The sequence below is a fragment of the Pantherophis guttatus genome, chromosome 1 (assembly GCF_059756535.1).
Source record: "Pantherophis guttatus breed Tessera chromosome 1, ASM5975653v1, whole genome shotgun sequence".
Classification (NCBI taxonomy): Eukaryota; Metazoa; Chordata; class Lepidosauria; order Squamata; family Colubridae; genus Pantherophis; species Pantherophis guttatus.
Genome location: NC_142063.1, coordinates 127,697,000 through 127,723,549, shown reverse-complemented (window position 1 = coordinate 127,723,549; position 26,550 = coordinate 127,697,000). Strand labels below are relative to the sequence as shown.

General features: G+C 37.1%; 1 protein-coding gene across 10 annotated transcripts in view; it reads left to right on the top strand.

Moving 5' to 3' along the window:
* MYLK (myosin light chain kinase) overlaps positions 1-26,550 on the top strand; it is a 196,261-nt gene that overhangs the window by 41,434 nt on the left and 128,277 nt on the right. For 8 of the 10 annotated variants that reach the window (XM_034422935.3, XM_034422911.3, XM_034422923.3 and 5 more), the window contains exons 2-3: positions 13,571-13,740; positions 25,342-25,546. In XM_034422935.3, the coding sequence (XP_034278826.2) occupies positions 13,579-13,740; positions 25,342-25,546 (367 nt within the window). In that variant the 5' untranslated portion in view covers positions 13,571-13,578. Of the gene's footprint in view, positions 1-13,570; positions 13,741-16,454; positions 16,540-25,341; positions 25,547-26,550 lie in introns of those variants that run through there. The other 2 variants (XM_087881754.1, XM_060687914.2) reach the window with 1 other exon arrangement.

Sequence of the window (26,550 nt, the reverse complement as noted above, 5' to 3'; positions counted from 1 at the left end):
GCTGGAGCTGAGCTAGGGCAACGCTCGTGTGCCCACCAATATGGCTCTATGTGCCACTTATGGCACGCGTGCCATAGGTTCGCCATCATGGCTATAGAGCAACTGCCTTGTCCAATGACTATTTGCAGTAATGAAAAAGTAATTTGTGATCAGTCCTTGTATTTATGATCTTTACAGATTCGTAAAGCAAAGAAAAGTTGAAGTAAGATCATAACCACAGTCACAGTTTCACTTAATGACCACTTCACTTAACCAAGTTTCCAATCCCAGTTGTGCTGGCTAAACGAGGATTACCTGTATGTCTTTTTCCATGTAAACATTAAACAAGATGCGACGGCTTTAAGGAGTTGATTCATAACGTGATTCTTATATTTCAACAACTTTTTTTCAGAAGCTTGAAAAAAGACAGCCTTATTTAATGAATAGCACAGAAATGCTGCTATTCTCAAGCACTTCTGCCAAGCTATTTTTGACATTTGCACAGCCCTGGTGCTTCTGATAATATATATATATATATATTGAGTAATATCTGTTTGGTGATTGTAACCCATCTAGTCTGAAAAAGTTGTATTAAACATAATGTTAATACTGGCAAAATAATTTAGAAACTAACTTCCAGAGTTGAGTGTCATATCGGCCCTTTTAGAATTCATTCTGCTGGATGCACCATGTACCCAATACCTGTTAACACTGAATTTTTTACAATACTTTGATAAGCAATAGGAAGATTGTGGAGTCCTTGTATTCTCTGAGATTGGTTGCTTGCAGATGTTTCATTACTCAACTAGATAACATTATCAGGGCAAGTGAATGTGAGTTTTGCTCCCTCTTTATATACAGAAGCTTGCCCTTGCCAGTATTTGTGAAGGTGTGGTTTTCTCCTGATAGTTCCTTGGTTAGGGTTTTCTGCTTTTCTGTTTAATTGTTTGTCTAATGTTAATCCCTGCTATCTGGGTATAGGCTGCAAATAGGTAATCAAATGTCCAACCACCCACTATAGATCTCATCTAGAATATAGATGATTCTAATCCTTTTTAGAAGCAGCATTTAAAACAACAGAACTTGGCACAGAGGTTCAGGTAAGGCAGACAATCATACCACAGACTGGAAGAATGCAGAATCAGAGTCAAAGCAGATGACAGAGCAAGTCATCTTGCTCTGTCATCTTAAGACATCTTAAATCAAAATTTAAGAACCAGTAAATCAGAGAGATATCCATGGGATCAACATTCTGAGAACTCAAAGCAGAGACCGCAATGTAGCATCTACTAACTGCAGCACTCCCACACATGCATCCAAAGTATGGATCTGGTATGTAGACGATACCCTTATAATAAAAAGGGAGCAACTAGAGAACTTACATGAAACAATGAACAATATCTTCAGAGCAGGGGTGAAATCCAGCAGGTTCTGACAGGTTCTGGAGAGCTGGTAGCGGAAATTTTGAGTCATTCAGAGATCTGGCAAATGCCACCTCTGGCTGGCCCCAGAGTGGGGTGGGAATGGAGATTTTGCAGTATCCTTCCCCTGCCACGCCTACCAAGCCACACCACACCCACCAAGCCACACCCACAGAACCGGCAGTAAAAAAATTTGGATTTCACCACTGCTTCAGACCAATAATATTCACAAGAGGAGAAGAAAACAACTGCACACTACCTTCCTGGAGCTCCTAATCAACGGAAGAAATGGCAGTAAATTTGAAATGCAAGTGTGTTAAAAACTTGAGGATGACCTGGAAGAAGTCTATTTAATTTAATTCCAAAATAAAAAAAATTCCTGAGGAAATGCATTAATATTTTCTTTATTTAAAAGATCGTTAGAACAGAAGGAAAAAATTGCTTCTGTTTTCCACTGTGGAAAAGAAAGGCGCTTTCAAGTACAGATGGTTATGCTTAAATTACATATTAAACATATCCTGTTGATAAGAAGAGCTCAGCTATTTAAGAACTTCTTAACTTAGGCGAGTGGAATCTTTTTGAGGAGTTGGAAGCAACCTAGCCAAGATGCCTCAGAGGTAGTTTGGATCTTCATTTTTCTCAGAGTATGGACTGATTTTTTTTTCAGGGTGTGTGGCAGTACAAAGCTGGAAAGAATTTTTCTGAAAATCTCTTATTTTTTGTGAAAATGAGTTTTGATTTTTGTGTATTTTCATATATGTGAATATTTTTCAGAAGTTACAAATGAGATTAATCCAAGAAAGAAGACATTGGTATGATTCCACCATTTGAAATGGATTTTAGGATTTTACCTAAAATCCATTTCAAATGGTGGAATCATACCAATGTCTTGGTTGCGCATTACTTTAGGCTGGGAGCCAAACAAGATATACTTTATTTCTTCCTGATGATTCAGTTAATGGGTTTGTAGGTCATCTAAAGGTGTAACCTGCATTATCATGATTTATTAGAGAAGCCAAATAACATAGTAAGCCAGAGGCGGGCTTCAGATCCTTTAGCAACGGGTTCACTGCCCTATTGCTGGATGGGCGTGGCCATGGTGGGCATGGCCTAGTCACCACCTGCATCGCGGCAGGAGGGGCATTTTTTGGCCTCCCCAGGCTCCAGAGGCTTTCCTCGAGCCTCCGGGGGGGGGCGAAAATTGCTTCCCCTGGGGTCCAGAGGCCCTCCGGAGGCCGGAAACAGGCCTGTTTCTGGATTTATGGAACTTCCGGGAGGCCCATTTTTCGCCCTCCCAGACCCTCCAGGCGGCCCTTGCACTTACCTGGAATGGTGAATGGGGCATGTGGAGACTCCTGGGAGGGATGTGGTAGGTGTGGCCAGCCAGGGGTGGCATTTGGGGGTTCACCGAACCCTGGCGATCCTTGGCTAGAGGATCGCCCAAACCCTGCCAAATCCCCAGAAGCCCAGCCTGTAGTAAGCTATTCATCATAATTCAGAGCATTATAAAGTCTGCCTATATGATAGTTTCCATCAATATCTTAGAAGACCAACAGAGTTAAAGTTAGTTAAATTCAGCAATGCTAAATCTACATGAATATTTAAAGAAAACCAGTTTTATGAAGTAGAGAGGGCAAAAGAAACTCTTTGGGTTGTTTTTTTTTTTGTATAATATAGTATATTCAATCTTGCCATGGGGGTCTCTTCAAGTGAATCTAATGTACTGGAAGATACAGAAAGAAGTATTATTTTTAAAAAAACAAAATGAGGCCCAGATGTTTTGTGTCTGCAGGTGGCCTATGAACAAGGGACTTGTATACATTTACCCTGTGCATAAATTCTTTGAAATAAGGAATTAAAACATTAATATGTTTGATGCCTAACTAAAAGAGAGTTTGGTTTTCTGCATAGCAGGACAGATTTGATTCCAGAAACAAAGAAGAAAGCTAAGATGGAATTTGGAATTTGTCCATACAAATGTTATATGCCATGCTGGATGAATCAGTTGAGGTTTGTTGGCACGCCTAGAGCGAAAGGGGGTAGAGCCAACGATTTGGGATTTATTTATTAGGGCTATCTCCAGTTATGGAATATGATTGGACATGACAGGTTTGGCTTATTTCAGTACTTCTGGGCCTTTTAACTGTCCAGTAAAAAAGTATTCTGATGAAAAAAGCTGCATGCGCCAACATTTTTGTCTTTACATACCTATTAAAGAAAAAGGATTTTTGTATATATGATCTGGAAATTCTATAATATGATGGTTTCCTTCTTGGCATCAGAAGTATTTCATTGTAATCAGAATTATTTCCATTTGTATCTACGGAAGTGTATAGAGAACATTTTCTGCCTTTTTTTATTTGTGCATGAGGAAACCTCTCAGTTCAATTAGTCTTACATTCTGATTCTACATGCTTTTTATAATTTTTAAAATATGCTTAGCTTTTAATACTTTATGCATCAGAATGTAAACACTCCAGTGCTCATTTCATTTATTGTAGCAATTTGTGCTGTTTTTGTGGGTTGTTTTTGGAACTAGGCAGGTAATTTACAGTTCTTCTTTCATGCCTTTCCTATACCGTAGTCATTGGGACATTTTAAGTATTTGCAGTATTGAGTGTTATCATTGCCTAAATGAAATTTGGGAGTTTTGGGTGAATCTCTTCTAAAAACTTCACAAGAGAGAGTTGTTCGTATTATCAAAATACATTCATGCCATGACAAATTTCTACTGTATGCACCACATGGGTATTGTATTTATCTCCTCAGCATCCCCTATAGTCAAATGATTTACAGAGTATCAGAATATAGATTTATACTTGGGCTCATAAACCCTCAAAGGAAAAGGAAAATCCCAAGTATTTTTATTTTTCTCTACCACCTGAAGTTTTATGGTAGAGTCATAAAACTCCTTGTTGACTTGCTGCTTTCGGATACTCACATTTTATTAACCTTACCCAAATACTTTCAAGATTCTCTCAGGAGCAGGCAGGACATAACCAGGTCTTTCTTTTCCATCAAGCAAGGCTGGCGTGAACATCCTCCCCCTTTTTTAGTCTTGTAGTTTTTTTAGTTTTTAAATTGTCATTGGATTTTAATTGGATTGTTTTAAATTGGGCCAGTTATGTAATTCTTTTAATAATTTTAAATTTTGTATTGGCATGTGTTTTAGTTCTGGCTGTGCACCTCCCTGAGTCCACTAGGAGAAGGGCAGTATACAAATTGAATTAAATAAATAAATAAATAAATAAATAAATAAATAAATAAATAAATAAATAAATAAATAAATAAAGACTGACTGAACCAAAAATTCTTCAGTGATTAATTCTGTTTATATGTCTCATTACTTCTATTTATTCGCATCCATTCTTATTATTTCTCTTTGGTTAGAAAACAGTTTTGAAATATATGAGGAACCTAAAGTCTGCCACTAATGAACATGTTCATATGCAGAAAGTATATTTTCATAATCTTTGATGGATACTGCTTCCTTTTAATTGGGAATAATGGGTCTCTAAGGCACAGAATTTTGATTTGGAAAGAAAATAATCTGGGCAATTTTAATTGGATGTGCAATCGCAAACCCTCAGAGTTGGGCATGGCAGGTAGTCCTCGACTTAAAACAATTCGTTTAGTGATTGTTTGAAGTTACAACAACACTGAAAAAAAGTGACTTATGACCAGTGAAAGTGACTTTCACACTTATGACCATTGCAGCACCCCTATGGTCATATGATCAAAATTTAGATACTTGGCGACTGATTCATATTTATGACCATTGCAGTGTTTCAGGATCATGTGATTTCCTTTTGCGACCTTGTGACAAGCAAAGTCAAATGAAGTCAGATTCACTTACAACTGTTACTAATTTAACAACTGCAATGATTCACTTAACAACTGTGGCAAGAAAGGTCATAAAATAGGACAACTCACTTTACAAATTTCTCAGCAACAGAAATTTTGGGCTCAATTGTGGATCAGTCAAGGGCTACCTGTAATCTTTTTATTTATTTATTTTTTTACAGCATCAGCATGTGGCAAACCACTGTTATAGTTATTTGATAAATGACAAATTCTGTCCATTACAGAGACTTAAATGTTACTGTTAACTGAATCTGTAGTCAGCAGCAAACCAGTAAAACTGCAAATTATATACCATATTTTTCAGAATATAAGACACCCCTCCCCCCCCCCCCAAAAAAAGTGGGTGGAAATATCTGTGTGTCTTAAACAGTCAATATTGCAGTGAGGATGGAGGGGGGTTGGTGCGACACCGATCAGTTGTTCTAGAACGGGTTGTGACAAACGGGGCATGGCAGCAAATGGGCCAGATGATACTGGATGGATGCTGGGAGGCAGAGGCAGATTTTTTTTTTCTTATTTTCCTCCCCAAAAGCTAGGTGCGTCTTATAGTCTGGAGTGTCTTATAGTCTGAAAAATACGATATCTGATATTTTATGTAACAGTATTCCAATATCTAAGGGGCTTCCACAAAGAAGAGGGGGGCAATCTATTCTCTGAAGCACTTGAAGGTAGGACAAGAAGGCAGGATGGAAACTAATCAAGGAGATATCCAACATAGAACCAAGGAGGAATTAAAACAATTAGTTGTAATTGTTAGAACAATTAGTGGAATGACTTACTTCTAGAAGTTGTGGGTGCTCCAATACTGGAAGTTTTTAAAGAATAGATTGGACAACCATTTGTCTGAAAAGGTATAGGGCTTCCTGCCTGAGCAGGAGGTTGGATTAGAAGACCTTCCTGGTCCCTTCCAACTCTGTTATTCTGTGTCCACCTTTTTATCCGTACAAAACTAATCTTAAGTGTTGTCCAATATTCAAGTCTCAAAAGAAGAAACCTGTTCATGTTGTTCTTCAATAGTCTGCCTCTCACATCTGTCCTATGGTATTATTGGAAACATCTGGATTAGTTTTTGTTGCTTAACGCCCATTAGGAAGATGTGCTTTACTAGAATCCTGACCATTCATGAAAATAATGTTTAGCAGCCTGAAGGAAAATGAAGAATGTAAAGCAGATTAAAAATTTTGTTGGTGGAATGGGAAAGGTAGTAATAATTAGTTCCATAAAGTTTTAAAAAGTAAACATCTTGTACAACTTAATTTATTGAACTAGAGACATCTAGAGCAAATAGATAATGCATTTTGCTACACAAAATAAATTAATTGATGAATATTGTATTTACGAAAGTATTGTTCAATACTGCATTTTTGAAAAGTTCAGGTTCTTCATTTTTTTAGAAAACCTGTTTGCAATTTTTCTCTCTCTCTTTAGGAATAAAATAAGTTTACAACAAATAAGTTGTGCTGATCGGCATCTGTTTTCCAACCAGAGGAAATGCTTGCTGTATCTTCTTCCTCCCAGCTCCTGTTTAGTGTTTCATGCATCACTTTAAAACATCTTCCCACACAGCTCCTCAACCTTTCCAATTCAATAGCATGCTACTGTGATCTTTTCAATTGGGAAATGCACACAAATTCAGTTTGCCTTCAATGCTGCTTTCACCAAGATTGCTAAAATGTTGTTTTCAGAAGGCCTCACTCCTTGTATTGTACTAACCAAATATGATCTTGTTTAATTTCTCTGATTTGGCTCAGAAATAGGTGATACTCTCTGCTGAAGCCAGAATAATAAAATTATTCTAGATTAAATACTTTCTTCCATTAAGACAAAATATTTATATCCAGAACCTATGTACAACCAAATACATACAGATAGTTCACATATCTGGATCCTTGATGATTATTTCTTTGTATCACCCCTATAGTGATGCATGGTGCTAGAACAACACCAATCATACTTAAATAAAATTCTTCATTATAAAACAAACACAAAAACAAATGTAGAAGGAAGCTATTGGGCAGTTTCTAAATTTGATAAATAAAACATAAAATTTCATTATGTTGTGCTGTCCTTCGTATAAAGCAGATACCCAGATTATATGAAGGGCTGTTGGAAATATTCAAGATAAAATCCTGGAAAGGAAAAACTGTACATGTGAAACATTTAAAAGTAGACACTGAGAATAAGAGCAGCCAGTTTTATTGATGCTCCCATTTTTACTGACTTCTGTAGAAACATTGTTTGTTAGAACTGAGATTGGTTAATAAAAATATTCAGTACTCTTTGCAACTTAATTTCAAGTGTTTCCAAATCTTTCTATAGCAATATTTTAAGAATAAAAGAATATGGTATATAACTAGGGAACAGCTCCTTTCTTGCATATGCTCACTCAAAGCTGTTAAATTGATTATGAAAAATCCCATGAACAAGGAACAGTAAAGAAGAACAGTAAAGAAGGGAAACTAAACTACCTTTTAAACAGAGTTTTAAAAGTTGATGCAGATTTTCCTGATCAATAACTATCTTACCCAATATATTTAAATTTGTTATGAATGTATGCATTGTTTATGTATTTATTTATGCATATATTTATCTGCATTGATATTACGATCCTATCTTTCTCTTTAATTACACACACAAACACAATAACACAATCTACAATAAACAATATACACCTCATAATATACTAAATAGTGAAAATATTAAACAAAACAAAAAGTGGAATCAGATCTTGTACAAAAACACAAAAACAAACAAAACACTCCCTGCATCTTAATCCAAGACCTGGGAGAACAACCAGCTCTTCAAGCTTTCTAGGTGGGAGGCATATAGATTTTCAAGGTGATCTCACTCCAGAGGGCAGGTGCCACAAAAGAGAAGGCATACTTTCAGCATCCCAACAAATAGCACTGCTTAATCAAAGGAATTTGGGGCACATCAACCTTGTTGGCTTATAGTGACTGGGAAGATATCATGGTCCCTTATATAGCTTTGACCCATGCCATATTGGGCTATATAAATGCTAACCAGTACCTCAAAGCATACTAGCAATCAATTTAGTTTTCAAAGAACAGATGTCACACTGACATATGCCCATCACTGCCTGAAGTGCTGCATTCTGAACCATCCAAGTAGTTTTCAAAGATACCACCATGTGCATCATATTGCAGTAATCAAGCTGTAATATGTCTAGGACATCAGTGACTGATTGAAAGCAGGGGTGGTATTCACTTACCTTACCACACGCACCTCCTTCACACATGTGCAGAAGGTCAAAAACGAGATGTGATGATATTCAGGTGGGTGGGTGGAGCCTCCCGCCACCAGCGCTATCAGATCACGTGATCCGGATAGAACCAGCTGAATTTCACCACTGGATTGAAGTAACTGCTATCAGCGGTGGGTTCTAAAAATTTTTACTACCAGTTCTGTGGGCGTGGCTTATTTTGTGAGCGTGATTTGATGGTCATGTGACAAACAATTCTTTAAGATTTAGCAGAGGTACTGGTCTACTAGGCTTTTAACTGCTTGCAGAGCCATACCGGTCTACCCATTTGTTTTTGGAGCACACTGTACCACCACACTGCCTTTTACTGCTGATCAGCTGTAGGGTGGTCCTTTGAAGTGACTGGGAAGAGTTTAAACAGTTTTTTGCCATTCTGCCACCACCGAGAGCATCGGAAACCACTTTCAGGCAGCTTTGCCTCAATTGCCAATCTACCACCACCGAGCGGTTTACAAGGAGCAGATCGGTTCTAGCCGATCAGTTGAGAGGCTTCTCGGCTTCTCAATATAAAGCTAAAGTTCTTGGTTTTTTTTTTCTCTCTTCTTTGTCAAGTGAGCCATGATTTTTTTCCTTCTAGCCGATCAGCTGGGACTTGGGAGGCAGCGAATAGATTGGAGGCAGGGCCAGGCAGAGGTGGTATTTACCGGTTTTCCGAACTACTCAAAATTTCCATTATCGGTTCGCAAGAACCGGGGAGAACCAGTAGCAACCCACCACTGACTGCTATGGATAGCATGTGGTTTTTATACAATCATAAATTGTATTGTATGATACAATAACCGTGATGCAAACTTAATGTGACTTAGGTCTAGGCTCCTAAAAGTGTCATTGCTAACATCAAGACAGCCAGACACATTTCCAAATATTATTGCCACAGTTGTCCACTATGGGATCATTGTTGCCTGTGATTTGAATGGCCCACTAGACACCTTCATGTGTCAAAAATCCAAAAAACAAAGCCACTTCAATATGAGCCATGGAAAATTTCTAAACACAGAGTAAGACCTAATATTGTACTTCTACTTGCTGCAGAAGAAATTGGAAGCTTTTTTCCCCCCTCTGTCTTTTGGTTCTTTTTTTTTATTTTTTCTCCTTCCTTCCTTCCTTCCTTCCTTCCTTCCTTCCTTCCTTCCTTCCTTCCTTCCTTCCTTTTTTATTCCTTATTAATTTGTGTTAGGTTTTATGTACTTTGCAAGACCTTTAATAAATTCTTTTTAAAAAATGGACAAAAAAAAACATCCATGGAAAATTCAGCTGCCTGCTGGACATCATATATCTTACATCGGGGGATGAAAACCTTGAAAAAATATTGAGTTCCACTAAACTTTCTAGTAGAAATCCAAGAGAATAAAACACGGTTGGAGGAGCAGGAATGGAGGACTTGATCCATTTTCTGTAACATCTGAATACATCATTACATAAGTTAGTAATATTTACTTGTTGCTAGTGTTGAAATAAGATATCGGTAACCTGTTCGACTGTCAGTGGAGTTCCCCATGGGACAGTTGGCATAGTCTAGGTCTAGATCATAAAATTAGGTAACCTCTTTAATAAAGGGGAACACCAAGTTTCCAAGGTTAACTTCAACCCTGCGGGCAAAGCATGTCCAGAAAGTCATCTCGCACATGGATTTTCTTTAGACTTAATATCAAGAAACTTGGAATTAAGCTACAGAATCTTCAAAACTGAATAAGCAAAATTCCCACCTTTACCAGTGAATTAATTAAGGTGAAATCTGGATTAAGTACTGTTTTTCCAGATAAACCTGATACCAAAACAGTGTTGAGGAAGACTAGAAGCAACAGTGGTGTGTGTGGCACTGCATCTTTTGGTGTAGTACCAACAATGGCGATGATAACTTTTTGTGACAGTGGATTTATTGACTTTTCAATAAATGTTGCCATAAGAATACTGCAATGGCTATAACTACAAAAAATCCCAAAGGTGATTTTTCAAGAGGCAACCGGACTTTCTGGTTTTTCTTTGAAGACTTTTCATTTCTCATCCAAGAAGCTTCTTCAGCTGAAGAAAATCCAGGTGCCTCTTGAAAAAGCACCTTTGGGACAACCATGACCTGGATGACTGAGAATCTCCATAGACAACTACAAGAAATGGTCATTAATTCCCTGCATTCAGTACTTTTGTAACTTCAAATGGTGGCTGAATGAATGATTGCTGAACGAGGGCTACCTGTACAGATGGAAACTTCTGGTCCTGAATCGGAGGGACAAAACAGAAGAGGATTCTCTGGGAAAGTCATTTTCAACAGTCTGGAATAGAATCCCAATGAGAGTGCAGTAGTAGTATTTTTTATTTGTTTTGCATGCCAGGTAGTAGTATACAGGGAAAGAGAGAGAAACACAGAAATCAGGAGTATTATAATTTTTTAAAATAAGAAAATAGTTTTGAGGTTGGTATTAGTTTGACAGAGGAATAAAGACAAGACTTATTTAGGAAACAACTTGATGCTGGCAAAGCATGAATTAAATGCCTTAACAATGTCTGCTCATTGCTAAGAGCCTACAAGTATGCCTTCCCTGTCTTGGAAAGAAAGTGAATCTCATCAGGTAAATACCTGAATGCTCAGGCCAAATTCAGAAGAGAAAGAAGACTGAACAGGGAGAGGAAGGAAGTGATGAAGCCCCAAGAATATCAGTTTAAACCATTTTGATACCTAAGTAATATATTATTTTGAGAAATTCATTTTCAGTAGGGAAAAAATGACTCAGAGAGCTTGTTTATTCTTTCTCCAATGATGGAGTTCCACATTCAATGAGGTTATCCACAGCTGCTTTTTCTAAACCAAAAGGTGAGGAAACTCAGGAGTAGTATTCAGAGGGCTGCTAACATAACATCCCACTTTACCTATGCTAGTAAGTATATCTATCTGTATGTTGTGTTCTTGACAAAAAATTGCAAACTTTTGGGCCTCTTATGAAGTATTGGAATAAAACCTGCTTTGGAATAAATGACTTGAATCCATTAGTTTGTCTTAATTATTTCTTGTTTCATTTATGACTAATTACCCTTGCAATACTAGTGATTGTTTTGAGCTGGAGGGTAATGGTATAATAGACTTCTTAGAGTTGGCAGAACTTCAGGAAAACTTAATGTGGCATGTTTCCTTCAGTATTTCACTCTCATCCCCTTACTTGTAACATTATTGAGTATTTGTATTTCCACCCATCGTAATGCAATGCATTATTGGATTGAGGTATGTCATCCTTTAAGATATTTTGTCCGTTCAGGGTCTTAAGACATTATGGATTTATTACTGCATCACAGCTTCATAGATGATGTATCCTGTTTAGGCATGCACATTGCTTTTGTGCTGTAATTGTTTTTAATTAATGGTAAGATGAGTGGAAGGAAGCAATCTCTTACTTAGAATGCAGTGGGGTCGTGGAAAACTGGAAAATGAATCCTGGCGCCCTTTTCATCCTTGCCAATAGGCTCTAAGCCAGATGTTCTCTTCAATTTTTTAACATCCAGCTTTAAATATGTTTGTCCTCCTCCTAATATCTCCGATGTAATAGCTTAGCATAAATACCTTTAGCTTCAGAATCTTAATGTTCCTATATGTCAGTAGTATGGAGAAAAGCCTGAAGACTTGTAGCAGTGTAACTGTATAAAGGTATCATTAATTCAGGTAGATATAGAAGGTAACATTAATCACACAAAAAGCCAGTCTTCTGATTCCATGATTTGACAGGCGAATTTGTTTCATATGTGGTGACTAATGGAAGCCACTTCCCAGTTTGTAAAATGAACATGGATTGCCCAGTTTCACAAGATAGTCCCATTATTTGACCCATTAATATAATCCAGATTTAATTTATCAGAGAATTAAAAAGGAATAATTTCTTAAATAAAAAAGTCGCTATTAAACAGTACTTTATGAAAGTGTTAATGAAAGTTCAAATAATGCAATATTCAATTTAGTGTAAATTGTAAATTGATAGCATTTTGTGTGTAATGCAACCAAAAATTCAACTAATGTGAAGCTAATACATGTGCAGTTGTGGTTGGACTTTAGATACTGCTAATTTTGTGTGCAACAGGGAGAAAAGAAAGATTCCAGTTTTTCCCCTGGCTCTGTGGTGATGGTGCGAACATGGCTGCCATTTTCTCCCCCTCACTTGTGAGCGGAGACAAAACAGCAACTACCAGACAAACTGCTTCATTATGCTGACTTAACACAGTCCGTACAATGCTGAAAAAGCTTTTGCAATACCATGCAGACCTTGCTAAGGCAGCAAAATGAAGTATTTTGTCCCCTGGCCATGCAGTGGAAACCTGAATGGCTCCATCATCTGTGGGTAGGACAAAATGGTGGCTGCTTCTGGAACTGCACCATGCAGCTACACAGAAAAACAATTCATTCCAGCATTCTGGAAGGCTCAGAGCCCTTCAAAAAGTAAATGAGGGGGAGGTTGTTTGGCCTGGTAGAATGAGAATCAGGCCTAAGGCTGGAGAGACCCAGTGGGAGTGGACGCCAAAGGGCGGGAAGTGGAGCACAGGGTATCTTGGAGTTCTGGGGGGCAGCCTTAGAAGGGCAGGCGGGTGTTGGCCTGTGCTAGGCCTCCAAGGGCCTCCTCCACCCCTGAAGTACCCTGAACTCCCCTTAATGACCCAAGCATTAATTTAATAATTCATTTGGGCAAGCAGAGGTGAGGGTTTATTAGATGAAATGTGCCACCTAATGATTATCGAAACATGAAAATGTAATGGGTAGGCTCCATTATGGTCATATCTCAAGGACTGCCTGTATTTTACTATTTAGCTTTATCTAGTCATAATTTAGTGATTTCAGTTCCCACTTAAATAAATGGAACTTTATTTGTAAATATTGTATGCTCATGGGTGTCTTCTGTGAAGAATGTCTCATCGCATTCAGAGGTACACTTTTAACTACATCTAGAATAGTTTGCAGATTTAAGTGACTGGATTGTCCTTCTAATAGTGCTTGTTAAGCTTATATTTGTTCTTTTTTTTAAAGCATATTTTTTTAATGTTTCTGAAGGACTTAACATGGGGGATGTCAAACTGGTATCGACTCAGATCTCCAAAGCCACCTTGACTTTGAACCACTCTTCTCTAAGAACTCCCACTGCAACAGAAGCACCAGCATTTATTCTACCTCCACGAAATATCCAGGTGCCAATTGGAGGCACAGCAAAATTTGAAGGACAGGTAACCAGAGCTATACCATACAATAGTACACTCTGTTCTCTGGTAGTCTGAAGAGAGTGGAGAAAGTGTGTGTCTATGTGTTATATGTATGAAAGTCATCTGTGTGTGCAAGAGTAAGAGAAATGTCATATGTGCTTTTATAGGCATTAAAGGTGATGTTGTTGTTATTGTCATTATTTGCATTTGGTTTAATGTTGACTCCTGACAACTTCCTGAACTAGATATTGCAGTTTTCTTGGCAAGAAAATTTGTTTGCCCATTGCCTTCTTTTTGGGCTTTGAGACAGTGACTGGCCCAAAATCACCTAGCTGGCTTCATGCCTATGGGCAGAACATACATTTCTACCATAGTGCCTTAACCATTACATTAAACTGGTTCTTTTATTGTGAATTAATCATTATTAATTCAGTTAATGTAAATTTCATTTTTATTCTGTCCTGATTCTATCCTTTTTGCAAGGCATGGTTTTTGTTTTATTTAATTTTAAGTTATCCATTTTCCCTTTTTCATTTATGCATGAGGGATTTTAGGACAACACAATTATTTTGGCTTTGCCATGTAAATTTGAAGGCCTTATTTCAAAAGTGCTTATCCTTAGTATTCTTGTAGACTATAGTAATAAAAGACTCTGCCCACAATTATCAGTTAAAATTGCAAAGATGTTCAAGAAATAGATCAGAGGCAGTTTAATCCAGTTGTCTGGTATTGTATAGTATTCAGAGGTCCAGCCCCTGTTGAGATTGACTATTTGACACTTTGGTTATTACATAGTTTCTGTGTATTAAAAATATTGATTCATTCCTGTCTCTTCCCAATTAAAATACTTTAGCGATGTTATGAAAAAAAAGCAAGCAGCAGGTCTCCCTTTATGATAATGTTTCCACATATTGTGTTTTCGTTTTTTTAAGAAAGTAGACTCTGTTGATTCTGAAATTACAGGAACAAATATGTACCTAATTAATCTCAGTTATTTTTCTTTTTCTATTTGGATACTAGTGATTACCTGTTGGAGTCTGAATACATTATTTCAAAACCTTGTATGCAACTCTTTAGAACAACAGTTCCGAAATGCTACTGATGAGAAAAGGAGGGTGGATTATTTTTATGATATTCTTGATTCTGAACTAGTTTTGATGTCTGCACAAAATAAACAATAGGATTTCAATTTTATCTCATTATCTCCCAACGTTTGCATAAATGACTAGATGACAAAACAGTGATTAGTCATTTTAAGACAGTGATGGCAAACTTATGATACACGTATCAAAGGTGACATGTCACAACATTTTGAGTAACACACCAACATTTACAACCGCCAAAGCAAACTGTTCTCAAAAACACGCCCCATTCTTGCATGATTTGGGGTGCGTGTCAGTGATGAAATTCAGCTGGTTCTACCCAGATTGCAAAATTAAGCATGTTTCGTATGGTTGTCTATTAGCTAGAATTTTATTGAGCCCTTTACTTTGTTTTGATAAGGATCGATATGAAGAGACCTGCTCATAAAACTGATCAATTGCATTCTTCTCTGTTTTGTTCAGGCTAACTATGGAAAACAAAATAAATGTATTCCTGATATTTGAGAAATAAAATCATTCTGCTCCAACGAAAGCACTTTGGAAAAATCTTTAGATCAGCTGAAGTTTAATTTTTATTATTTAGAATGGAAGTATGAAATGGTATCATGCATTACATTACATTGAGGCACTCTGCTTGGAAACATTCCATTTTCATCATTTATTTTTGTCTCGCTGACATGGTTGATGGTCTTAATTCTATGAATCTGATGCCAGGCTGAACAAAGCCAGCTTTACACACAGGCATTATTTTCATGTCTAACAGGAAATGGAAAACCTTAATTTGCTCTGGATTTTACCTTACATTGAGGCTGCATATTATATTTGTCTTTTCCAGAACCTTCTCTGTATGAGGTAAGAAGATAATGCACATATGGTAGGTTTTCCTCCTTTCTGTTCCATACTTTGAAGTATAGTTTTTTTTCCAGCGTAGCATCAGAGTCATTAAGGTATTTGTGAGCCTTTTCTGTTTCTACAGGTAGTCCTTGACTTATAACAGTTGATTGATTGTTCAAAGTTACAACGACACTGAAAAAAGTGACTTATGATAATTTTTCACACTTATGACCATTGCAGCATCCCCATGGTCACATGATTTACATTCAGATACTTGGCTCATATTTATTGCAGTATCCCAAAGTTATGTGATCCCCTTGCAACTTTCTGACAAGCAAAATCAATGGGAAAACCGGGTTCACTTAACAGCTGTATTAGGAACTGCAATGATTCACTTAGCGAATGTGATGAGAAAAGTCATAAAATGGGGCAAAGGTCACTTAACGCATTTTTTACTTAGCAACATAAAGTTTGGGCTCAATTGTGGTCATAACTTGAGGACTACCTATATTTCGGAAAAGCTGTTAGCACTGCCTAGCTATCGGTGTCAATAAGACTTGGAGGTTTTAGAGCTGCTTGACAGTGTGCTTTTTGGGTCAAAGTGTCTGCAAAAATCTAGTTGGAGGCAACACATTCTCCTGGTGGTGACATTCATAGTCAGTGGTTTATTTAAAAAAACAAAAACAAAAAAAACTGCTGGCAAGCCACACAAGCCTGTTTGGGGGCATATTGTGCAGCCTGGCTAGAGATCATCTCTCTGTGGTGACCTGTGTATTGTTGTGGTTGTTGTTGTTAGTTGCAAAGTCGTGTCTGACCCATCGCGACCCCATGGACAACGTTCCTCCAGGCCTTCCTGTCCTCTACCATCCTCAGGAGTCCATTTAAGGTAATGCCTACTGCTTCAGCCAGCCACCTCGTTCTCTGCTGTCCCCTTCTTCTTTTGCCCTCAATCTTTCCCAGCATTAGGTTCTTCTCCAGTGAGTCCTTCCTCCTCATTAGGTGGCCAAAGTATTTCAGTTTCATCTTCAGGATCTGAAGTATTTCAGTTTCATCTTCAGGATCTTCAGGATCTGGCCTTCTAAAGAGCAGTCAGGGTTGATCTCCTCTAGGACTGACCGGTTGGATCACCTTGCAGTCCAAGGGACTCGCAGGAATCTTTTCCAGCACCATAGTTCAAAGGCCTCATTTCTTTGGCGCTCAGCCTTTCTTATGGTCCAAGACGTGTATAGTATTGCTTATAGTTAACAGCGTCTGCAAGGAGAGGTTGAAAAAAGATGGCAGCTATGACTGTGTGATCCAAACTATCTGTAACCATATACCTATACCTACTGTATATTTAGCTATAAATGCACACATCTTTTCTTCACTTCAGGTGCCACTGGTTAAATAGGTACTGATTTGACTTTTTAAATTTTTAGTTGACAATCTGTAATAATCAACCTACTGTCTTTCATCCAAGTGAACTTTTCAGGAGCACAATTCCTTGTTTTATACTTTATGAGTTGCCCCGAACGTTTTGATACTGGGTAACTATAAATAAATGGCTCAGTAAATCCTATTGATTCTAATTCCAGAACACTCATGGCAATCATGCTTGCTAAATAGCTATGATTATTTTGCAAGTGGCAAGTTTAAAAAAGACCACAAACTGTATCCCTGGTAAGCTGCAGTCAAAAAAGGAAACTTCTAGTATACCATCTCAGTATGTCTTTCAGATGCGTTCAGCTATCATTTCCATTTAAAATCTTTCTGCCTTTTGAATAAAATTGTAATAATTTCAGCCTTGCAAAGCTAACTATAAGCTTAGCAAAGCTTAGCTCTGGCATAGTTAGAATGATATTTTTGGTTTTCAGTTGAATGTGTACTTGTTATGGTAGAAGTTTCATTTTGGCTCATCAAAATTCCAGTAAGGATATTATGTTTAAATTATCTATTTCAAAAGAAGATAGATTTACTGTGAATTGAAACTGAATTCCTCTTTGAACTTTTCTAAAATATGTGTTAGCAGAAATTAAGATTGCTGTTTCTACATTTTTGGAAAATGAAAGAAAATAAGAAAAAGCAGTGTATCAGATTTGGAGCTTATACATAAAGTCTAGGTTGAGGGATGGACTGTTAGGATATCTGTATTCCCCAATACAGATACTAAAAAGGCTGGTCAGAGAAGTGAGGCAGTGAATGTGCCAAAGGATAAAGAATCTTGATTAAGGAACTGTGCTCAGTGATGTTAAATATTTACTTTCTATATGCAGGGATGGTTGGGTTTCTAGAATTGGGACTTGCCTTTCACTCCTAGTGCCATTCTTTATAAGTACAGACGGTATACTTGGCAGGGGTGTGTGTGATAGTTCTTTAGAGAGCCAGCTTGGTGTGGTGGTTAAGGCATTTGGCTAGAAACAGGGAAATGGTGAGTTCTGGTCCTGCCTTAGGCATGAAGCCATTCACCTTTGGCCAGTCTCTTTCAGCCCTAGGAAGGAGGCAATGGCAAACCACTACTGAAAACACTGCCAAAATAATTATAAAGAATAGTCCAGGCAGTGGCTGGTACTCAAAAAACCTGACTTGAAGGCATACACACAATAGAGTGTCCAAAGAGTAGAATATATTATCTCAGGGTTGAACTTTGGAGTCCTTGGTGTTCTCTGAGCTTGGTTGTTTGCCTACAGACATTTTACATTTACAGATGTTACTAGGTAACATCATCAATGTTGTGAGTGTGGGGTTTGTTCCTGGTTTATATACAATAACTTACCCTGGCTACTGTTGATAGGGATGTGGTTTCCTCCTTAGTAGTCTCTTGATTATTGTTTTCTGCTTGATTGTTTCCCTGAAGTTAACCCCTCCAGGGCTATCTGTGTAATATTGAGTGATGTCTGTGTCTATTGATGGGTGATTAGTTTGAATGCCAAGCTTTTATTTATTTATGTTTTATTCATTTATCAAATTTAAATGGCTGACCTCTCTCAAGAAGTTACTCAGTGGTGTATTATGAAAATGTATTGTAACATTCTGTATGCTTCCAGGAATTCTCTAGCATTTTTTGGATTTAGCTTGGTCTAGGATAGCTGAGTCATTAATACTATATCATCACCCTGCAGCAGGCGCTTGAAAAGTGTAAAGAAAAGGGTGTATTTCATTCTTTTGCTATAGTTCAAGGCCTCCTTCTCCATTGACCTATTGGGGCAACACCAAAAGACATCTTTTCAAGCTACATCTGTATTTCTCAAAATTAGGTTACAAGAGCTATTTTGGGGTAGTCGTGAAGACACCTGGCTAGAAACCAGGAAACTGTGAGTTCTAGTTCTTCCTTGGAAACAAAGCCAGCTGACCTGGCAATCAATCTCTCTCAGCTCTAGAAAATAGATAAGGGCAAATCACTTTCTTAGCAAGAACATTGTGGGGACTTATCCAGGCAATTGCCAGGAGTCAAAAACTGACTCAAAGGCGCACATTCAAAAAAGGTCATGAATATGATGTGGTACAGATAGGTGGTTGCCATAAAGCACCTTCCTTGCAAGTCCTTTCTCAGTAGGCATACCAGTCTGATACCACAGAATGCCAAATTCAAAATAACACAATGGTTCCCAGGACCTGCATGAAGTCTGAATGTTCTTTTTGAATATACTGTTGGTACTGTTGCCTGGAGAGCAGAAGTCTCTGTGCAAAGCTCTGACTATCTATAAGCTGATGCTTATTCTGCCAAGGGAATGACAATGGAGAGAAGGTGGGGAATGTGATAGGCTACAGCATGATAGGGATTTAACAAGGATCAGACATTGTTCTTTAAGAAAAAGACATGTTCTTCTTATCTCACAGTGGTTACATGAAAAGTAAAGTGCCCACGCATATTCACTCTGCTCGTAGGAAACAATGTCTGTATACAGTATATGTAGTGTATGTGCAAGGGTAACATTTTTTTTTTACTGCAAATCAAGGTGACTGGCCCTGCCTAAATGCCATCTCAGCCTCATGTTGCAAAACATCAAGACAGGTTTTATTTGCTTTCCACAATTTTTATATTCATTCTGAGGCACTGCATATTTTCCACAAGTCATCTTGCAAATCAGTTCCAAAGAATCTTGCCAAAAAAACTGCAAGGATTTGTCTAGGCAATTGCCAGGAGTCAAAAACTGACTCAAAGGCACCCATCCCCCTCCCCCAAAATCATGAATATGATATGAAGAAATGTCTCGAGACAACAGATAGATGGTTGCCATAAAGTGCCTTCTTTGCAAGTCCTTTCTCAGTAGGCTTACCAGTTTGATACCACAGAATGCTAAATGCAAAATGACACAACAGTTCCAGTTCCTGCATGAAGTGTGAAAAATGAACTCTTCATTTTAAATGGAAAAATGTATTTGAAGTAAGAATTGAATCTTACCAAGTAAAGGGAAACTTTTAAAGAGTTATAATGCATAAGAATATTGATTGAGGTGCTGTAAGAGTTGAACTATAATTGTTTAGTGATCATATATTGTCACATATGCTGCAATTTTCTATGAATACATCTAACAACTCACACTAACCATTTTTAAAAAAATGCTATACATGTGCATCCCCCAGAATTATAATTGTCTGTTTCATTAATACTCAATAGCCAGTGATGTGCATGTGTACATAATACATATATGTACTGTCCATCATATAAAAGAACAAACATTGCTTTGGGAAATCCCACTAATGAGAGTTGGGAAGATTTTGGAAACTACAGGTGTGGAGGCAGAATACAATGAGTTGCAGTTGTTCTCAGCTACAGCAGCTATATTTTAACACCGAACTCAAACTTTTACATGGAGGTTAAATGCATGTATGATTGTAGATGGAAGTCACCTGTATCTTTCAAGTACCTACTTATACATCTATGTACAATTTCATCTGCAAAACATTAGTCTCTACTTAGTCAGTACCATTTAGTCAGTCAGTGCTCAGTAGCTTATTAAAGAGATGGGAGAAGATCTCCCCTCATTTGATTCTCACAAAAACAATATTATAAAGTAGACTATAGTGAGAATGACAGCAAGAGGGAAGTGTGGCCTAAATACACTCACTGAGCTTTTTGGTCAAGTAGGAACTTCAATTTGCAACTCCTTGTTCTCACTCCAGCACCTTAGGCACTACATTGTAATGTTGGTAAGGATACAAGTATTTGATCCAGTAAAATTTGTTTATTGATTGATTGGACTTATATACTGCTTTGTTTTGAAAAGGCCTACAAGTAACTAAGTATCAGATAAGGTTTCTAGTTAAATTGTTAGAGTCAACTGAGAATTGGAAAGCATTTTTTTGTGTGGCTTTTTTTTGCTATTTTGGATCACCGCGGAGTGTGTATGTCTAAATATGAAGCATATTGTCTTTGCATAATAGATTATTTGGATCATTCCAAAATAACTTACTTATTAGTACTGTTTGCATATGGGATAAGAACCTAAACATCACCAGATGTGGAATTTCAAAATGTGATTTCTTTGTGTTGTAGTTGAAAATTGCATTTGGTTATTTGAAATGCATGAGTAGTTTAGAATGAATTTGATTTCATTTTTTTGTTATTACTTAATAAGCCATCTGGGATTCTAGACGAAACATTGGTGGCAATCTCTTTATGACTTGTCAGCATTTTCTGTTCTTGGCAAACATGCGGAAGCTATGGTGTGTCATTTTATATAACTTGTTGTTCTTCCTGAAATTTGATTAAAATCTGGAATTTATAGTTAAACAATGTACATTTTACTTCATGATTAGAATATTTTATTGAATTCCATTCCTATCTCAGAGAAAAGTGTCTAATTTCTCTCCTGGTAGCGGCCAGGTGAATTCCACAGTTAAATTTAAGAACAATAAGTTTGTAATAATATATGCAATTAAACTTAAAAATTTAAAATATTGGCTCTACTTAGAATGTTGATAACCCTAAATGGATAATTTTTTGAATTCTTGAGGCAGAAATCCTAAGAATTGAAAATCACAATCTACTAACCTGCCCTACTAGTTCCTAGACCTGCTAAAATTACATCTTCTCAAGAGCACCAAGTTGAACAAGAATTTTTTTAGGGCTATTCATTATCCAGGAGAATGAGGAATTAACTTTGAATGTACCACAGTATTTTTTTTGGTAGGACAATTTTATTCTTTGAGAGTGATATTTAAAAGGCTTGTAGTGTTTGAAAAACAACAGTGATTTGGCTTTATATGGCTGACTTTCTGCCTAACAACACCCTGCTACTCTTAACTATATGCTTATGAGTCATAGCACTCAATTTCTTTCAGAAATTCATGGTCTATGTATTTTAGATAGATCCTGAAAAATCTTCTGCTGGTCTCAGAATTAGATTAAAATTTTAGTCTTAGTTGTGGATTTAGACTGTATCTGGATTTTTTCTTCATCTGATCCAGTGGTGGGTTTCAAATTTTTTTACTACCGGTTCTATGGGTGTGGCTTGGTGAGCGTGGCATGGCTTGGTGGGCGTGGCTTGATGGGTGCGGCCGGGGAAGGATACTGTAAAATCTCCATTCCCACCCCACTCCAGGGTAAGGATACTGTAAAATCTCCATTCCCTCCCCAATCTAGGGGAAGGTTACTGCAAAATCCCCATTTCCTCCTGTTCAGCTGGGACTTGGGATGCAGAGAATAGATGGGGGTGGGGCCAGTCAGTCAGAGCTCTGGTGGCTCAGCAGACTAATTAACATCCACTTACATCTGCTGCCTGCAATTACTGCAAGTTCAAATCTCACCAGGCTCAAGGTTGACTCAGCCTTCCATCCTTTCTAAGGTAGGTAAAATGAGGACCCAGATTATGGGGGCAATAAGATGACTTTGTATAAATATACAAAAGTATGAAGGCTATTGCTTAACACATTAACACATTATGCTTAACACATAATACCCTGAGTCTCCGGAGAAGGACGGCATATAAATCAAATTTAAAAAAAATAATAATAATTTGTACTACCGGTTTTCCGAACTACTCAAAATTTTCGCTACCAGTTCTCCAGAACTGGTCAGAACCTGCTGAAACCCACCTCTGATCTGATCAGATTATAAACAGAAGACCTAAATGCTGTCATTTACCAGATAGAATGTAAGTATGTTTGAAAGCTGTTGCTTCTTGAGTATGCTTTTCTGTGTGCGAATGTGTCCTTAGAGTACAATCTTAAATATATTCATAGCTATTATATTTCTCTTGGATGCGATTATATGCGAAGAGAGCATGATCATTTGCACAGCATGATCGAAGTTGAGGAAAGATAATTCAGTAAGTCCCGGTGCTTGACTTGCATATGTTTATATAGAAAGGCCTCTTTTTCAATATCAGTAGAATTTCCCCATTTGAAGCCATGATTAATCAAGTGGCATGGACTTAATTCAACTTGAACATACTATATGCCATACAATTAAAATTCTCTCTGAATGTGTAGTACTTAAATAAAACTATGTAAGAGTTAAAGTTCTATGTTGCATAGTATTAGATAAGTTAATAAATTCATCACCCAACCATTATTGAATATATTATTAATGACAGATGTTTCCACAGACCAAAGATTAATTTTATAATTAATTAATTATAATTATATAATAATTATATAATAATTAATTTTAAGTTTATGTGAACACCTGCAGTTTTGGAATTGGTCAATTGGCAGTTTTGGGTAGCTGGTGGTTTGTCTTAGAATCTATGATCAAACTTCTAGTTATTTTTGGAGGGTTATTTTAATGGATCCTGAACAGAATACCAAAATGTTATCTGAAAGAAACAAATAAGTATGAGACATAGCACCTCTTGGGTAAAACTACTTATCAAAGTTATTTTGCAGTATGGTTTATCTGTTTAATACCTAACTTCAGTTAAATATCTGGACAAGAAAATGTTTAAACATAGGATTCTGCCTGTAACGCCCAAATCAGTATTAAGTCATTTGCAGATATTAGTCCCTTAAAATACTTGGCAAAGAATAAGAAGAAATTTCAAACAGAAAAAAAAAATCCCATGTACCAAAGAACAGTTTTTACCAGAGTGAGATTTGAGTTGTTTGATTCTATGGTGAAAGTACCATAGTAATAAAGAAATTGTATATGTGTGTTAACTGTGCATACCACCCATAGTCACATGCAAATGAGATGGGCAGTTATATATACTTAATAATTAATAACTGGAGTATCAGACAAAAAATATTGCATACATGTTCTCCTTCACTGGAAATTATGTGCTTCAGTAATAGTGAAGTTACTGGTTGACAGAATAGCTTATTGGGATACTGACAGTAGATTATTTCTTCCAGTGAGTAAACTTTTGTGTTACTCGTAGGTCTGCCAAATTTATAGTTAAACATGAGAACTCATTTTATTAAAGAATTTGAGGAGAATGCAAAGATGATTATTGCATTTGAAGGCACTTCATTTAATATCTTTGCATTTTACTTTTTGATATTGTTTTGTATTTTGATACAGTCAATTGACTAGTAAATGAACACAAATATAGGTGCAAACATAATATTTGTGCATTGGCATCGGGTTTGAAGCTAATAATTTAATTTAAGTAATTTAATAAAGTAATTTAATAAGAGAATAAAGATAGTAAGAATTATTTTTGAGCTGTTTAACTTGCTGCTGAGTTCAGTATAACAGGAAACATATATGTAGTGCTTCTTTCAATCTCTCATTTAACACATATATTGTTGTTTGGTGATTGGATAGCTTTGTGTGGAGTTCCACGTTATTAAGGCATTCTGGCAATTTAAAAAATGAAAAACATAATGCAGAAGCCAAAACATCTTCAAATGTAAGCAAATCTTCCCTTAATTTTAATCTCCATTGATCAAATATAAAAACTGTACCCCTATATATTAAAATTATATAAATATGAGTATCTCTCAATATACCTTTCATCATATTTTAACTTTGATATGCACAGTATATCAAATAAATTATTTCCCAGTTTACCTTATTGAAAATACATATATCCTTTGAATGAATGTTTGAAAATCAGATTCAAATATAATTTTTCCTCAAACCCAGATAAATGAGAATGCCTAAAATAATCCAGAGATGATAATCACTATGTTTTTGCCTTCCGCGCTATTCGCTACTATCCAAAAGGGAAAAGAATAGCTACATTTACAAAATTTATCTGGGAAATCTGATTTTCATCTGTGAAAAATGTTGTTGACCAGACTTTGTACATCGACTGTTCCTTGCTTTTTATTTTGCAGCTGGTTTATATGGAATTGCCTGAACAATGGTGTTTTTGAATACTTTTCAAGGATAATTCATCTGATAAAGGAAATTATATCCTGTGATTTTTCAACCTACATATGGTTGTTTTAATTCACGCTCTTATATGTCTGCCATACCAGACTGAAAAATGGGGCCATAGATTTATCATCTGAAACTATTTCTCAAAATTTCTCAATTTTGGCTTTTAAACCTCAACAGGCAGAAGAAGTTCTTGGATCAACATTGCTAGTTTTAACAGCATGATGCATCCGTAAATTCTCTTCTTTCTGTTCGGATTTTTGCCTTTTGGCTCTTGGTGATTTGTATGTGTTTAACAGACATTACTTCAGAAAATACTTTCTTCCACTGGCTTGCAAAGTGTTCTGCATTTGTTCCAGGTAAAATCATTTTCTGTTTTTTTTCCCCCTTCCTCAACCTCCGTTTCTTCCCTCTGGTTATTTCTATATGGAACTGTTTTAGGTGAGAGGCAACCCTGAACCTCAGATCACATGGTACAGAAATGAGCACCTTGTCACAGGAGAGCACTGTGTAGCAGATTGCAGCATCCGAGGGATTTTCAGCTTGATGATTAAAGGGGTGAAGGAGGAAGATGGTGGTCTGTATACATGTCAGGCCAGAAATGCTGGTGGGATTCGCCAGGTGACTGTGGAATTGACAGTGGAAGGTAAGACTGTTAGCTATCTAGCACAGTTTCCATTCTGGAAGCTCTTTTTTTTCTCTGCAATGACTTGCCCCATCCCAATTTTCTTCATTTTTTCCTGATTGCAAAAGCAAATGTGGAAAATTGAGGACGGAATGCCAGTTGGCTACCATTTTTTTTTTTTTATGCCTTGGCTAATTCAGTGGAACGCAGCAATTCAAAACGCACAAGTTGAAATGTGTACTTGCTGCAGAGAGTTTGAGGCACCAGGCCTTCAGCCATGAAACGCTCTGAGGATAAATCAGGAACAATAAAGCTGTGATTTCAGAAAACTACGTCTCTTCACGATTGGCTGTGGTGATTTGGGCTATTGGGACCTGTAGAGTTTCAATATCTGGAGAGCTATAGTTACCCCATCCTAATCTAGAGATAACACTTTTGAACCTAATTGCCTTTGAGAGCTTGAAGGCTTTAAAAGGAAACTGAATTAATTCATGAAGGACAAGTCAACTGAATACCATCTATCCTAAATATTCAATCTTCCCTTCAAGATTTGAAGAAGTATGCCTCCAAATACCGTGTTTCCCCCCAAATAAGACCCTGTCTTATATTTCTTTTTAATCCTGAAATAAGCGCTTGGCCTTATTGCCATCCACGCAAAAGCCCGATTGGACTTATTATCAGGGGATGTCTTATTTTGGGGGAAACAGGATACCAGTTGTCCAAAGAAGTTTCAGTGCCTCCTGCTTGTGAGCATCAGAGGCATTTGACTGGGAACAAAATGCTGAGTTGAGGTGTGCCTAAAGTCTGCCTTAACCTGATCCAGCAGGGCTATTCTTATACAGAATTCTCATCTGCAGAATACCAAGTGGGAAAACTACTATGGTATTTCAAAGCAAAGGTTAACCGAAGGCATTTATAACAATTACTTTTAAGGATAGGACACTGTTATCCTCCTACCGCTTGCCTAAGCATCTTTAGAACAGCGAACCCCAACCTTTTGGGCACCAGGAGCTGGTTCTGTGGAG